The sequence below is a fragment of the Passer domesticus genome, chromosome 3, assembly GCF_036417665.1.
Source record: "Passer domesticus isolate bPasDom1 chromosome 3, bPasDom1.hap1, whole genome shotgun sequence".
Lineage (NCBI taxonomy): Eukaryota > Metazoa > Chordata > Aves > Passeriformes > Passeridae > Passer > Passer domesticus.
In genome coordinates, this window is record NC_087476.1 from 22,110,274 (window position 1) to 22,125,052 (window position 14,779).

General features: G+C 33.4%; 1 protein-coding gene across 4 annotated transcripts in view; it reads right to left on the minus strand.

Moving 5' to 3' along the window:
* Positions 1 to 253: 253 nt before the first annotated feature.
* The window catches only part of CSMD1 (CUB and Sushi multiple domains 1), a 1,052,894-nt gene continuing 1,038,368 nt past the window's right edge, over positions 254 to 14,779 (minus strand). For all 4 annotated transcript variants that reach the window (XM_064412131.1, XM_064412130.1, XM_064412133.1 and 1 more), the window contains 4 exons: positions 14,008 to 14,120; positions 13,192 to 13,279; positions 6,391 to 6,523; positions 254 to 3,824 (listed from right to left, as the gene is read on the minus strand). In XM_064412131.1, the coding sequence (XP_064268201.1) occupies positions 3,665 to 3,824; positions 6,391 to 6,523; positions 13,192 to 13,279; positions 14,008 to 14,120 (494 nt within the window). In that variant the 3' untranslated portion in view covers positions 254 to 3,664. The remainder of the gene's footprint in view (positions 3,825 to 6,390; positions 6,524 to 13,191; positions 13,280 to 14,007; positions 14,121 to 14,779) is intronic.

The window sequence follows — 14,779 nt, forward strand, 5'->3', positions numbered from 1 at the left end:
GTTATTTTTGTAAAAAAACTAAAATCTTCAGTCCCATTTTAAAATCTGAATCTGTAACATAAGAGGAGGTAAATCCCACCTCACTAGAGAGCACCTAGAATTTTTTTCCCAAGTTACAAAGTGCTTGGGAACATAAGATGACAAGACTAAGATTCTGTTGAAATAGTACATAATGAAAACCTAGTATCTGAGATTTAAAAGCATAAAAGGAAATAGAAGGAATAAAGTTGATAAGAAGAGGTCACACAATAGATGAAAATCTAAAATTAAATATTTAATTAGAACTCTGATTTTGTTTTCAAGGTAGGTGGCATTGCACAGGCTATATTACAGTCTTTTTATGTTTGTTTCTTTTTTCTTTTTTTTCCAAAGAGAATACTGTTTATTTTTAACAGGCCACTTTAATATTAATACAAGTGTAATAGGATCAGAACTGAAAATCAGCTAAAGATGGTAAATTTTACATTATTGGGAAAATTACAATTTATTTTTGTATTGTAAAAACATTTATTTTTAACAATTTACCTACATTAATCAAAAAAGTACATCATATTTAATAATTTTACAAATTCTTCATAAAAAATATATCTCTGTACAAAAAGTTCTTTTGCACCTACTTCATGTCACAGCAGCATGTAGTGAAATGGCAGAATGGAATAGTGGGAATGAAAATTAGATTGACTTGGTCATTATGCGGCGTTCTCCCCAATCCCCCCACCCTCCCACTTTTTTTAATTTTTTTTAATAACAACATTTTTTTTGTTTACAAAATATTTTACACAAGAAAAAAAATTATTGCAGCTAGCCTGGAGAAAGGCAAGATGTGTGATACAAGCAGCAGTTTTTAACAGCTTTGAAGCACATAACCTGTTTTTTAAAAAAAATATAGCATGTATTATTAGCCTGTCATAATGATCTGGTCAACGCTGGGGGAAAAGTCTTCTGCAATTATATGAAAAAAACAGATTTCCTGGCTGCCATTTCCCAGTCACTGCACATCATCTTAAGAGCCTCACTCTGAAGAAGCACCATATTGAAGTGCATGGATACACAGCCCTCTGTGGAATAACTTCAGGAGGAGGAGATCCAACCTGAACAGAAGACTCAAACACAGCAGAGAAGGAGAGGAATTTGAAAGGTATGGGTAGAACTGATTAAATTGCAATACTTTGGTTTTACTTGGGCTCCAGTGTGAAGCTCCTGTTTAATCAACACTCCAAGCAAACTTAGGATATTTTGTTAGTGTGTTCCTTTTGAGTGTCCCTGATCAAAGAGCTCTCACTCAGGATAAGCAATTGTTCCATTACATCCCCAAATGAACCACTGAATAATGGATTCAGGGAATCTGGGCTCTCTAATACAAAAGACCAAACTATTTAACTATTCTCTTTTATCCTCCAACACATTCCTTGGTGGTGAGACAGGGCACTGAAGCATACACTGTAATGACAGGACTAGAAAACATCAATAAAAGCTATGTATTTTGTTTTCAAAACACCGTTTTTTTTTTCTCTCATTGCCACTACAGAAAGACTTTTAATGCAACAATTTTTAACACCTGTCAGAAACTTTAGTCAGACAATATCCTCTTTCCTGGCCCACTGTTCCTACAGAAGCTCTTCATTTGCCAAGCAACTTCCTCTATGCGGGGGAGGATCAGGACAGCTTTTATCTGATGACTGTTCTTTCTCTGAAAATGTGAAAGGCTGTGAGATGGGACAACTAAATGAAACTTACTGCACAATAACTTCAGAGAAAACAAAAAAAAAGAAAGAAAAAAACTACAAACAAAATGAACAAGGAACTGACTGGAAAGGGTTATTTATTAAATTTTCTTCAGAGTTTCTTGCTCATATGAGGAACATAACAGCTGCAGGCCCTACAATTATTATGTATTATATTGCTAGTATTTTTCATCTAACAGATGTAGTTGTTAAACTGACCAAGGGTTACCTTTGAAATTTTTGTTGCATTCTGCAACATTAGCTGAAAAACCTGTTACTGGGCTTATATTACCTTTTTGTTTTGTGTATGACAGCCAGACCTACACACATATGGAGTTCAGAAAAAACTTTTCAACAGCTTAGATAGCAATGGGACAATAGGACATTTTGCAATTCAGAAAACTAAAACAAAAAAACAGCATCAAAAAACAGCCCTGAATTAGAAGAAAAGCAAAACAACTTTCCTGTTTTATGAACTCAATGCGTATGACTAAAACCAGATTTTCCTTCATTATTTACTATTATTTCCTATTTTTAAAACTCAATTTAATTAATCTGCCCAATGGCATTTTTGTTTATTTTCATTCAATAAAACATCTAATTCTATGCAAACACTAATGATTACTCAACCTTTATATGTATAAATGTCTCTGTCAAACTGTGTAAGTACAAAAGCTGTAAGCAGTGTGTTTAAAAAATTTAAAATAAACAGAAAGCAAAGATAGTTGAATATTTCTCTTTGTTCAAAGTAGAAACTGAATGACCACTTTTTATGGACAATTTGCCCTGGGTTTTTCTACGCTACTGTAATGTGTTTTAGTTCCATGTAACATCAGAAAATGATGTCATATTAAAGGAAAAATGGAAAAAAATGCAAAAGGGAAGACTGTATTATGAGCACAGGCTCACAGGCTGTATGAGCTATCTAAAATAAATTACTATTCACATTTGTACATGGCAAGCAGCAATAGCTACTAACCCCCCTGCTGTTACATAGTATGATACTGACAATGGTGATTGATGACTGATTTCAGAAGAAAACAATAGTGGCAAAGAAAAATTCTTAGATATGGGTTCTTGTTCTGGCTGAAAGTCCCCATTGACTTGTAATCATGTTTACAAAGAAATTTAGTCAAAAATTGACAAAAGAAATATTATCCTCTATAGCACAAGATTTTAACTGGTGCTAAACATAGGGGTCAATTTAATACGCCAAGTAAATTTATTCTGGAATGTTTTGCTTGGCAAAGGGTGAGTGAATGTCTATATACAATGGACAGTGTGTAGAAACCCTGTATATTTTTACCAGTATCTTACTCAGTCAGCCATTACACCCTAGTGCAAAAAAAATTGTGCATTAATATTTTGCGATATTAACGGCTGATTGGGGAATTGGCAAAACTGACCTATGAATAAAATATACTGTAAATTTTCCTAATTTTAGCAAGATTTGAATGGTAAAGCATTTGCAAGTGTATGCAACCTCAAGGAAGGCTGTCTCCTCCTTCAAGAGAGCTTTCTTCAGAATATTCCCGGGGATAATCTGTGGTGCTATCATTTGTCACAGTACTCAAAGGATTTATCCAAGTGCCCAGAAGAACACATTGAAAGGCATTCAGCCGCATACAAATATGAGAGTCTGAGGCATTAAATATGACAAATTGGCATAACTTGGCAGTCTTCCTTAAAGTGTGCCTTGGTTTGAAGCAGATGCAGCCAGGCATTTTGATCCAGCTTTAAGATGAAAAAATATTCTTTGTCTGATCCCCCGAAGACTGACACGTTTTTACCAGAAAATTTAGCTGCATGTAGGCTGACAGAAGATGTTAAAGATTACAGCAGCAAAGCCAAGAGAAGGGAAACTGGTATATGGCACCAAAGGAATTACTGCTTGTCCATCAGAGGTATGGCTATGAATCAGTCATATTGGGCACTGAAGGCTATACCACTGTACAAACTGTGTTCAGAGTCGTATCAAACCTCACAGCCTTTGCCTCTGTGGGTTTTAAGTTTGTGTCATACATGGGATTTTCAAATGAAGCTTGTCCATTACTGTTTTCATGTCCAGCATATCCATTGTACTGTACTTTTGGTCTTGTTCTGGGGGAAAAAAAAGACAGGAAATTGTTGTTAACAATAATATACATTCTAACAGTTCCACTCTGTCTACATACAACAGCAAGTGTCCGGAATATCTTGCGCTGCTGCTGGTAGCAACTCCAGTTACTGCAGGTAGATCTCCCACACCATGTCTTTCCACCTCTGTACCAACAATAAGTACTGCTAAATACCTTGTCCAAATACCTGTAATCAGATTGATCAAATCCTGACTGATAGTCACATTAATGTTGACAATTCAGCATCAAATGATACTGAAACTAACCAATCTTTTATTTTTATAGTGTTTTCTCGCCATTAAAGATTTATCAACATTTCAAGAACATTCACATTTTTATGCAAAGCTCTTTTAGAACAATTAAGCCAATAATTAAATTAAATTAAATTAACCAGAATTGTGCATATTTTATGATATTTTCTAGCAAAGTGATATACTATGATATTATATTTTAAATATATTAAACTTAAATCTCTTAGTATCTAGAAGTACCTAAAAAATATAAGTTCAGTATATTGTTTTATACATACAATTGTAATATAAAGAGTGCAAAATGTAAGTTCTTGTTGCTTAATAAAACAATATAGAATCTCATTATATAACTTCACAAAAGGGTTCTTCAAAGTCAAATTCTTCTTATAAAATTATTCTCTTTTGGATAGCAGATAGGGAAAGCTATCACTGAAAGAAATTACTAATGGAAAATTGACAACATGGAAATAATTCTGTTACTAATAAATATGTTTTATGCCTATTTTAATTTTGATAACTACTAAACAAACTTAAAATTTAACTCGGAGCTATCCTAAGTATAATTAATTAAATATATTTCAATTTTGCACAGAAAGATTGGGATGCAGTCTTCATTCCTGAAGTAATCCCTGTCACCTAGATAAAAGGTACAACTGTATAAAAAAGATTTAACAATCCTCTTTCTAATTAGATGATGTTTGTGTGAGATAGGCACAGCAGAAACATCCATAAAATTGTATCCTAAGACTTTCAAATTCTCTGTTACAGAGAGCCTCTAGAGACATAACTACCACTGCATAATTCTGAAAATTTCCTGCTGTTATTCTGATCATTAATGTCATTTCAGGAAAGACTCTTCAAATCATATAGATTCTGTTCTCTTTCTATTGGAATATCCTTTCTTTTGAAAAGAAAAAAATTTTAACTAAAATTAATTCACCCCACTAATCAACACGTTAATTTTTTGATGGCAATATGACACTGATATCCCCTCTAAAACCTGCAGTTCAGTGTAAGTAATTCACTGAAAATAGAAAAAAGGGAAAAATATTCTTTGAAATATTAAGCTAAGAGAAACATCTCCTATCTCAAATATAATGCATTTAAATTTGACAGAACTGCAATGCTGAACCAGCCGTACCATTAACAGGGGGATTACAGCTATGTGCCTAAAGAATTTTCTCTCTTAAATACATACTGCTGATGTAGGGCATTAAAAATTTCCCAGGATAAACTACTAAATGTACCCCTATGTCAAAAAATAATTTTTAATGAGTTTTCCTCATATTTCTAAGCAATATTCCCTTTTCGTTCTATCTCTTCTCCAGATCCAAATGTCTGGGCATTCATGATGCTCTTAAAACTTCCCCCACCACTGCAGGACAGGAGCTGTTGGAAAATGTAGACCTGTAGGCATCAGAAAAGCATCTTACAATATCAAGTTTGAAGACATAGCTGACAACTCTTCCTGAGCAGTTTTTGTTAACAAAAAGCTATACTACATTTCAGGAGATGGATAATTTTAACTACAGTTCCCAAGTTCAAGCCCCACGGCAATTTGTTTTTCCAAACCATCTAATGCTGCGGTGGGCAGACAGTCTACTGCATTGTAGGGCACTGGAGCTCAGATTGTCTGTGTGATTTCTTGCAATTACAAAATACTCCTGGTATCATGATTATAGAACAAAAGTTTAAAAAGCATGCTCCTGTTATATACTATTTTGCAAATAGTTTTCAGAATGAACACATTTTTGGAAGATACATAGATATCAGCCTTCAAACCAGATTTCAGACAACATTGTTGGATTTATTCTATTATCTAGTGACATATAAAAGATTCATATGACCTGAAGTGGTGCCAATTCTTATAGTAATCACTAGCTGACTCAGCACATAATATAAGTAGTCATATTATGGGCTGTTCCCTCATGGGATTTATAGATTTTTCAGCTTGTATAATTAATACTAATAAGCTTTTTGAAAGAAGTAGCATACATTCAATTTAATAAAGCATTAAAATGAAAAAATAGAACATGTGACCTCAGATTTCAATCTGATTCAGCCTAACGAACCAAGAAGGATGAAAGGTCCTTGCTCCTTAACAGAGCAACTCATTTTTCAAAATTTACACCATTAAGAACTGCCCTTCACTGAACTCTTTCATGGGAATACCTAGAAATATTTGTCTTTCTAGAGCAAAGATGTTCTTAAAAGCTTTTAGCATTGTGCTCCCTAGTTACCTATCAAAATCAAACCAAAAAGTTTATGAAATTATTGCATAAATAACATTTACGATACCTGTGTTTGTAGAGGTAAAATGCAAACCCTGATAATATTAGAGCAAAGAATGGTACCAGGATGGCAGCTGCAACTGAACTGCTGTTTGTACCATAATAGTGATTTGAAAGGTCTGTGTCTGCACTTAAAGGACCTGAAATGAAACAAAACAGGCAGAAATAAAATTTCCACATTATCTATGGGGAGAAATAAAATCCCCACATTATCTAGCTAATGACATTCTTTTTATTCAAGAGTTAAAGAAGATTATGTCTTGATCAAATAATTCTATTTTAAAAACTTGAAATAAATAGCATGCAGAATCATTGTAAAAATATTGCTAATACCACTTCATGATATATCAATAACTATCAAAATTATTTGAAAATAGTATTCAGCAAGTAAAACAATTATGATTATTGATATAATAAATAAAAAAGGTCTGACCATAATTTAATAAATTTAAGCAATATAACTTCTAAAAAACAAATTAATTCTGCGAAAGTACTGTATACCAACAGTCTTAATATTCATCTTGGAAACAACAAGCAATGCAAGACCACAACAAACAAAAACAAAAAAAAAAAGCTGAGGTGGCTGAAATAAATCAGAGGTTCTGCTTGGCTCAGTAGCCCTCCCAAGTCTGCACCTGTGTCCATGTCCCTCCAGCAGCTGTGGATAGAACAGTGCAGAGAATGCAAATGCAGTGGCCTGTGGCATGGCCTCGCTGGGCTCCTGTTGTGGACAGGCAGATAACCTGGACTGCAAAGCATTTTGCAGAACACATTTTTTCAACAGTATAAAGAGACACATCACTAAGTTGCTTGGTAATTCAAATTGTGAAGCATGAAAGACAATTTAATGATGAAAAATACAGAAAATTTTATAGAAAAAATTGGTTTTTGAAGTCCAACTCCATGTTGCCAGTTTGAAGTCACAGCTCTTCAGAAAGAAATATAGATCCCATTCAAGAAAGACCTTGATAGAGGGAATGTACTGAGAGGATCAGGCTTCGACAAGTATCTGTGCTTGATATTCTGGCATTATTGCTATTGAGAGTGGAGAACAGGAGACACTGCTGTTTACCTCTCAGAAATGCTTCAAACCACCAGTACAGGGTGTTTGAAACACCACAACTCCCTAACTGAGAGCAGCAGCATCAGTCTTTTTAGGACTCTAGTGCAAACCAGTTATACAGCAGATATATGGCCACTATGCTAATTTTGCCAGTCTACTAAAACATCTGAATAAGTTCAAAAACTGAAAAAAACAACAACAAAAAACAAACAAAAAACCAAACCAAAACAAAAACAAAACCACAAACAAAACAACAACAACAGCAAAACAAAACAGAACAAAAAAAGACAAACTGAACCAAACCAAACCAAAAAACCCAGAGAAAATAATAATTCTCCTATGACCCCAGGAAGTGCTCAAGGTCAGATTGGATGGGGCACTAGCAATCTGATCTAGTAAATAGTATCCCTGCCCACAGCAAGTGGTTTAGAACTAAATTATCTTTAAGGTCTCTTCCAACTCAAGTCATTTTACCATTCTATGATTTCTTGCAGTTCAAGCTCAAAGGAAAAGGCAAATGAGACAAGTTTTTTTTGGTTTTTTTTTTTTTTTTTTTTTTTTTTTTTTGTGAGATATCTTGAACCCATAGATGTTTCAAGTGTCAATATTAAAATATCTTTGGCACATTAAATTTTAAAAATGTATTAAATTTTAGGAAGTAACTAAGTGGCCTTTAAAATGAAGCTAATCTCCCTTGGAATTTCAGCATTGCTACATTTGATCACTTAAAATATGACAAAATATTGCACTACAATCTTTTTCACTGTCTTAATTTTCTGTCATGTTTTAGACTTCTCTACACATTTCTCTGCAGAACTGGTGAAGGAAAACCTTTTCAAATTAATAAACCTATTGTTGTGGTAGATGGGATCATGTTATGAGCTTCATCACACTCCTCTGAACATTGAACTGTTTTAGAACACAGCCATTTTATAAAAATCTTGGGATTTGGTAATCCAATACTTGTCCCAAAACTCAAGCCGTGGAAATATATTTGATGTAAATTTATGTATTTGTACTACATTGCACATGTACTGGACATCCTCTAACTTAATTAAAGACAGACAAACTATGGCAGGTCAAACAGTTAACAGAAGTTTTAGAAGTACTGATTTAAATGTTTTTTATTGGTTAGAAGAAGTGACAAACTCTAAAAAAAACCAACCAAACAAACACATTAAGTTATCACTTTCTTCATCCTATACCACCACAATCCCCAGTGTTTTTTTCAATTATTTGGAGTAATTAATAAAAAATAAGGAAATTATCAAATTCATTGAAGTCAATTTACAACAACAAAAATCTGGAATTAATATCCAAATTCTTATACAAATTTCAAATAGAAATATGTATGATCAATGAAATCTTAACTTATATATCAAAGCTATCATCATCATGCATATATATCATCATATATCTATCATATATGATAAATATATTTTAATGTACAAGCAGCAGAAGAACTATAACATTCATAAATAAACCCAGTTCTTAATATATACTTTTTATAAATTGTTAATTTGTACATTTAGTTAATTGTTAAAAAGTGTTTTGTAGCTCAAAATTTAAAATCAGGCACAAATTTACACTTAAAGAGTTTCTTTTAAGTTATCTATGTTGGACAACCGATTCACATTTAATACTTTACACAAGACTTCTATTGGAGTAAGAGACATATTCTACATCTCTACAGTTTTTGAAGTACCACACAATGTAACAAAACTAGAAGTTTTTCACTGAAGTTTACAAGCTTTAATTGGAGAGTTTCAACCTTGAATCGACCAGGTTCAGACTCTGCATTGCATGTGCTTTTCATTAGGAAAAAACTCTGCACTGCAGTTTTGCATAATTGGAATTTCAGTCATGTATGAGACTGAGTATAATTTCAACATGGTCTGGTGTACTCATTATAATAATTTTCAGATCTGTTTGTGATTAAACATATCCTGATGTGAACTTTGTCATTCTCCTGACAGCATTACCATTGTACTGCCCAAACTAAGGTAGTAATTGCTACCACATCTAAAACAGAAAAGTGGAAATCACTAAATATACACACAAACTCTTACACAAAATGTATGCAAAAGATAATTTTATTTACTTTTCATTAAAACAGACACATTTTGTCACTGGGAAATGTGTTATTTAAAAGAGGGATGTCCAGGAAGATTATAAATGTTTTTGGGTTTTTTTTAACAGTTCACATAATAACAGGGCTTTAGCCTCCTAAGACAGCAGTCAGGTGAATTCAAATTTTGATAACAGACAGTGAATTCATTAATGTACAAGCTGTGTAATTTTATTCTTGAGATGATTGAAAAGTATTGCCATTTATACCTAATAGAAAATAATACTTTCTTAAAGAAAATACTGTGCAATCTGATCTCATGGTGGCAACCCTGCTGTTCTGACCTAAGTCTTTCCATGATTCTGCGATTAAGAACATCTTATCATTGTGTGGATCTATCATATATCTCTTTTGTCTCCTAGCTCAGGGTTTCAGTTGACTGGCATCTGTACAGCATGGCTCAATTTTACTAAAATGAATGCTGTTCAAGTCAGAGAAAATGTGACAGCAAAAGCCATGCAAGATTATGAAAAGTAGTATTACATGCCTAAGAATAATTTCGGGGACAAGGATGGTTAGCAGGTCAAGGATTTAAGAGAAAAAAATACCAACACAAAGAAAATCTGCAGCTTTCAAGGAACAACATAGGCTGGAGCTTCTTCACCTGACTGAACCTGCTGGACAGCAAAGACTCTTTGGATAGGTACCTCACTGGATGTAGAGGTGTTTTACCAAACAGTTTCATAGCTCATTATTCCAGATATCTGTTTGTGCTTCAGCTAACACACAACAGCTCTGTACTCTGGACCTTTCAGTACCCTGTTTAGATGTAGAGTTTTCTTGTGAATGATGAAGTTGTATGAAATGATCTGGAGAGGAAGGATGATTTATAGAGTGAAATTTAAAATTCACATGTCATGATATTCAACACTTTTAAGAGTTGATTAATTTCCAGTAATGGATGTATATTCCACAGCCATTGATCTAATATAACACAGATGCAAATTAATTATGCATATTTCATTTTTTGTTAACATGTCATGTCAAGCTAGACAAGTCAAAAAGTACTTAGAGGAAAGACAAGAGGTGGGTCATTGTATTTCTCCAGTGAAAATAAATACAGGAAAATAATAATTTTGTGAAGAAGTTTCTCTTCACAAAAAGCCATCTTTTTACACAATTTTAAAAGAAGTGTCCAGACTGGAATGAACAAGATTTTAGACTACACATCTTCTAGAAATTTAGTGTTGAGGCATAGGCACTCAGCAATTGCTGAAACTGAACTTAGCCACAGACTTGCATCCTTTAAAAACCAAGTTGCTATAACCTAACAGACAAAAAGCCCTCAGAAATTAGATTACTGAGCAAAAGAGGTTAAATAATTTGGTGCCACAACTTGGTCTTTTTAAGAAGGCTCAGGTACAGTTCTAGTTCTCTAAACACACACAACAGATCTTTGTCCTTTGGGTTGTTTTCTAAGGCTACAATCAAAATTGCTTCTGAGAGAGGATAAAAAGTACTAAGAAAGAAAAGTTCCTTCTGTTTTCATGTCATTAAGTTCCAAGACTGAGCATACTCAGTTGTTTGAGCACAGTTCTAACATTGCAGGTTTGATTGCTGAATGAGTCATTCATTTAAGAGCTGGACATGACCTTCCCTGTGGGTCTCTTCCAACTCAGAATATTCTGTGATTCAGTGATCCCACTGAGACAAGTCTTTTTCTAGCATTGTGCTATAGAAAATTATTCATAAAATACTTTGGTCTTTCCCACTTAACCAAGTAGTTCTCCATAAATGCTGTCTTTGAAATATGCTTGCAGATGGCAAACTTCATATTGCTTTATGTATGCACCAGTTTATATATACTTTTGGCTTATTGTAAAGGCAGCAAATAATTAAACTTAAAAACCAGAAATATGTTAAGTCTTCAGACAGAGGATATATGCGACCAACATCTCAGCAAAATATTCATGAACAGAATAGATTTAAAAAACAATGCAAATTACCCTTGAATATAAGAGGGTATTGATAAATATAACCTGTATTGCATGGAAATTTGCTGTTTCCTTTTACCTGTTGATTATTCAATAGAGAATAAGCAATTTATAGAAAATCAGTGCCTATTTAGCAATCTTGTAAAAGAGATGGTGTCTGCATTTGCAGCAAGCTCTCCACCAAGATGTCAAAGCTGAAGATGAGAGGTCCTCAGTCCAGGAATGCAGGATGAACTTGGACATACCAGCTCCTTACTAGACTTATAAAAACTTATATCTCTTATATCACAGCTTTAAAGGGTGATACATCCACTGGAGAATTCTCTGTTTAACTTTCTGTTTATTCTTCAATTACCACTATGAGTTATTAATTTCACATAGAATCAAACTTATATTTTACGTAGCTGGCAAACCATGGATATATTTTTTGATCTTGCTTAAGAAAATAGCAAATACAAATATACATTCCCCCCAGACGAAAACAACAAACCACATTCTTATTGTTTCAAGATACCATAGGCTGCTTAACAGACAGATGTTTGCACAAATGCTGATGCTCTACTTTTACAGTGTGATAGCTAAAATAAGAAAGCAAAATTAGCTTGAATATTACAGTAGTAAAGACTACATGAAGTAGAGGCAGCCACATAATCTGTCCCACAAAAGAGTTTACTTTGAAGAGTGAATATGTATTTGGCTTCAGTAATTGGCAGTTCCTAGGCTGGGACACTGAGATGGGGTTCTGCCCCTAGTCACTAAACATACTTTGCAATTTAAGAGATGACCAAGATGAGCAAATTCACATTATAACTGCTTTACAGCACTTTACAGAGCAAAGAAGTACAAGAGAGATTCACCAGAACTCTATAGAGCACTTGGTACAGCAGCAGTGAAGCTAATGGAACCAAGGCAATTTATAAAATGTACATACAGTCTGCCATAGACATATTGGCTAGGCTGTCTGCTCTTCCTAGATCAGTACTTTCCTGTGTATATACTGTGCTTTCACTTTTACTGCTTTGCAGTAGTTCCAGGATCAGGAAATGCAGATGCCTACACTTGATATTAGCCAAAACTATTTTATGAGTGAATATTTCATAAGTAAATACTTTAGTTTTTATAATAAAAATATTTTATGAGTAAAATAGCTAGCCTTATACCAGCTGTAATAGTTGTAATAGCTGTAATACATACCTTACACACTCATTTAATATTTTTGCCAGTGAAGCCAAATTCTGTCAAATATACACATACATTCTGAAAACATCCACCAGCAATAAGCACTCTCCAAATGACACTGTCAAAATTAGTGTTGATTCTGTCTTTTTAATTTCTTATATGATTCTGACTACAGTTTATATATTTAAGCAGGAAATGTACTTGCTTTGCATGATATCCCTGGTACTTTCAAAAAGGCATGCAAGTGCTTGCAACGGCATTCTCTTTAAGTGCATCCCGTACTTATTGGGTTGCTACACTAGAAAACCTGTGATAGTAACATGTTAAACAGAGTTAAAAAGATTTTGAACTGTATATTTCAAATATGCATATTTGTTATGTTTTTAAGAGGAGTAGTGTAAAAGAAACACACCTACTTCATCTAAGTAGCTGAGTAATTATTTGAATTCATTCTTGCAAGACCCCAAAAGACGATACATATTAGAGATCTATGAAAACATGTACCTTGTCTTTGGAGCATAAATTTTCCAAAGTCTTTTCCATGTATATCACCTTGATAAGTAAAAACTCCTCTTTCAAGCCCTGAGGATACCTAGAATATGTTGAAAGAGAAAAAAAGATTTCTGAAATGTTTAGCCATTATTTTCTGTCTCAGACTACATAATATGGAGCAAAGATTTTCACTTTTAGCCTTTAAAATAGTAGTGACTTTTCTATGCTTGTACAATATTTATTATGTCAAATATTTTATTTATTTGCAATGGTACTCAAAATAACACCTGGAATGATTTAAAAATACCTAATGTATATAACTGGGTTTTAAAATTCTTGAAATGCCATACTCATAATTGAATTAGTATGCAGATACAGAAGCCTGCTGAATTGTCAGATTTAAAACTATTTTCCATAGAAAGTATTGTGAGGCAGACACAAGAAATGCAAAGAGTAAAACAACACCGTTTTCCTTCAAGATTAGGTGTACTTTTATTACAGTGAACTATTTACCAAACCAAAAAAGGACAATATTACTAAAGGTAAAATTCCCACTCCCATCTAGGGAAACAAGGCAAAACCATGGCAAAATATGCTGATGCACTCCTCCTTCCCTTTCATATACTAAAGATTCTAATCAGAATACAGTAGATAGAAGTTTGTATACATATTTTTGAAAGAAAATGGTAATCCAATCCCTACACTGACATCCAGAGTGTTGGATTACATATTTGTAAAACAAGAAAAAGGATACATTTACACAGATAATCAAAAGTTACTTCAGAATTTAATCTCAGCCATCTTTATCATGGCAACCTGGGTACTTACATAACCATCGAGTGCCCAGTTGTCGTTTTCATACTTGCTTACAAAAATATCACTTGGTCCTTTAATTTGAAAAGCTTTCAAGAGCAAATGGGCTTCTTCCTTCTTGTAAACACCTGTTAAAATAAAGGAAGCAAGACATAACTTTTAAACAAATTTTCAACCAGTTTGTTCAAATATCCCTTAAAATCTAATTACATCGCTTTAGAACTAAAACAGTTTGTAGAAAACATTCTATAATAAAAGAATTTCATAACATGAAAACCCTCAAGATTTAAAGTACTGTAGTGGCTGGATCTTATTTAACTGATGTTTTGCCTCATCATACTTGATAAGAGTATACAAAGATCAGTTCGTGTTGTTTAATTTTATACAGAATAGGGCAAGAACAGTTGTGTTTTTACACAGTATTTCAGGAATTCTGAATACAGATAGAACTCCTTTCCTGCAATTTGCTTGACCTGGAAAAAATGTATTTTACTGACATTACAACAGTATGTTGCTAGAGTAGATATCAGTAGTGCAGTAAAAGCAAATTCCTGTTTGGCAACCAACTACTGCAGTTGTCTCTGAACTCATGTCCTTAAAAGACATCTAATAATGTTCTTTTCAATAGAACTGTGATGAAAGGTAATTCTGAACTTCAGTTAAATTTGCAAAGAGGAATTAATGATGTTGATTATGATGTTATTTAATTATCTGTGCCTATATTATGCTATGCCATTATTAATACCACATTGTTTTGAGGTATATATTAATCAATACTGATCAATTG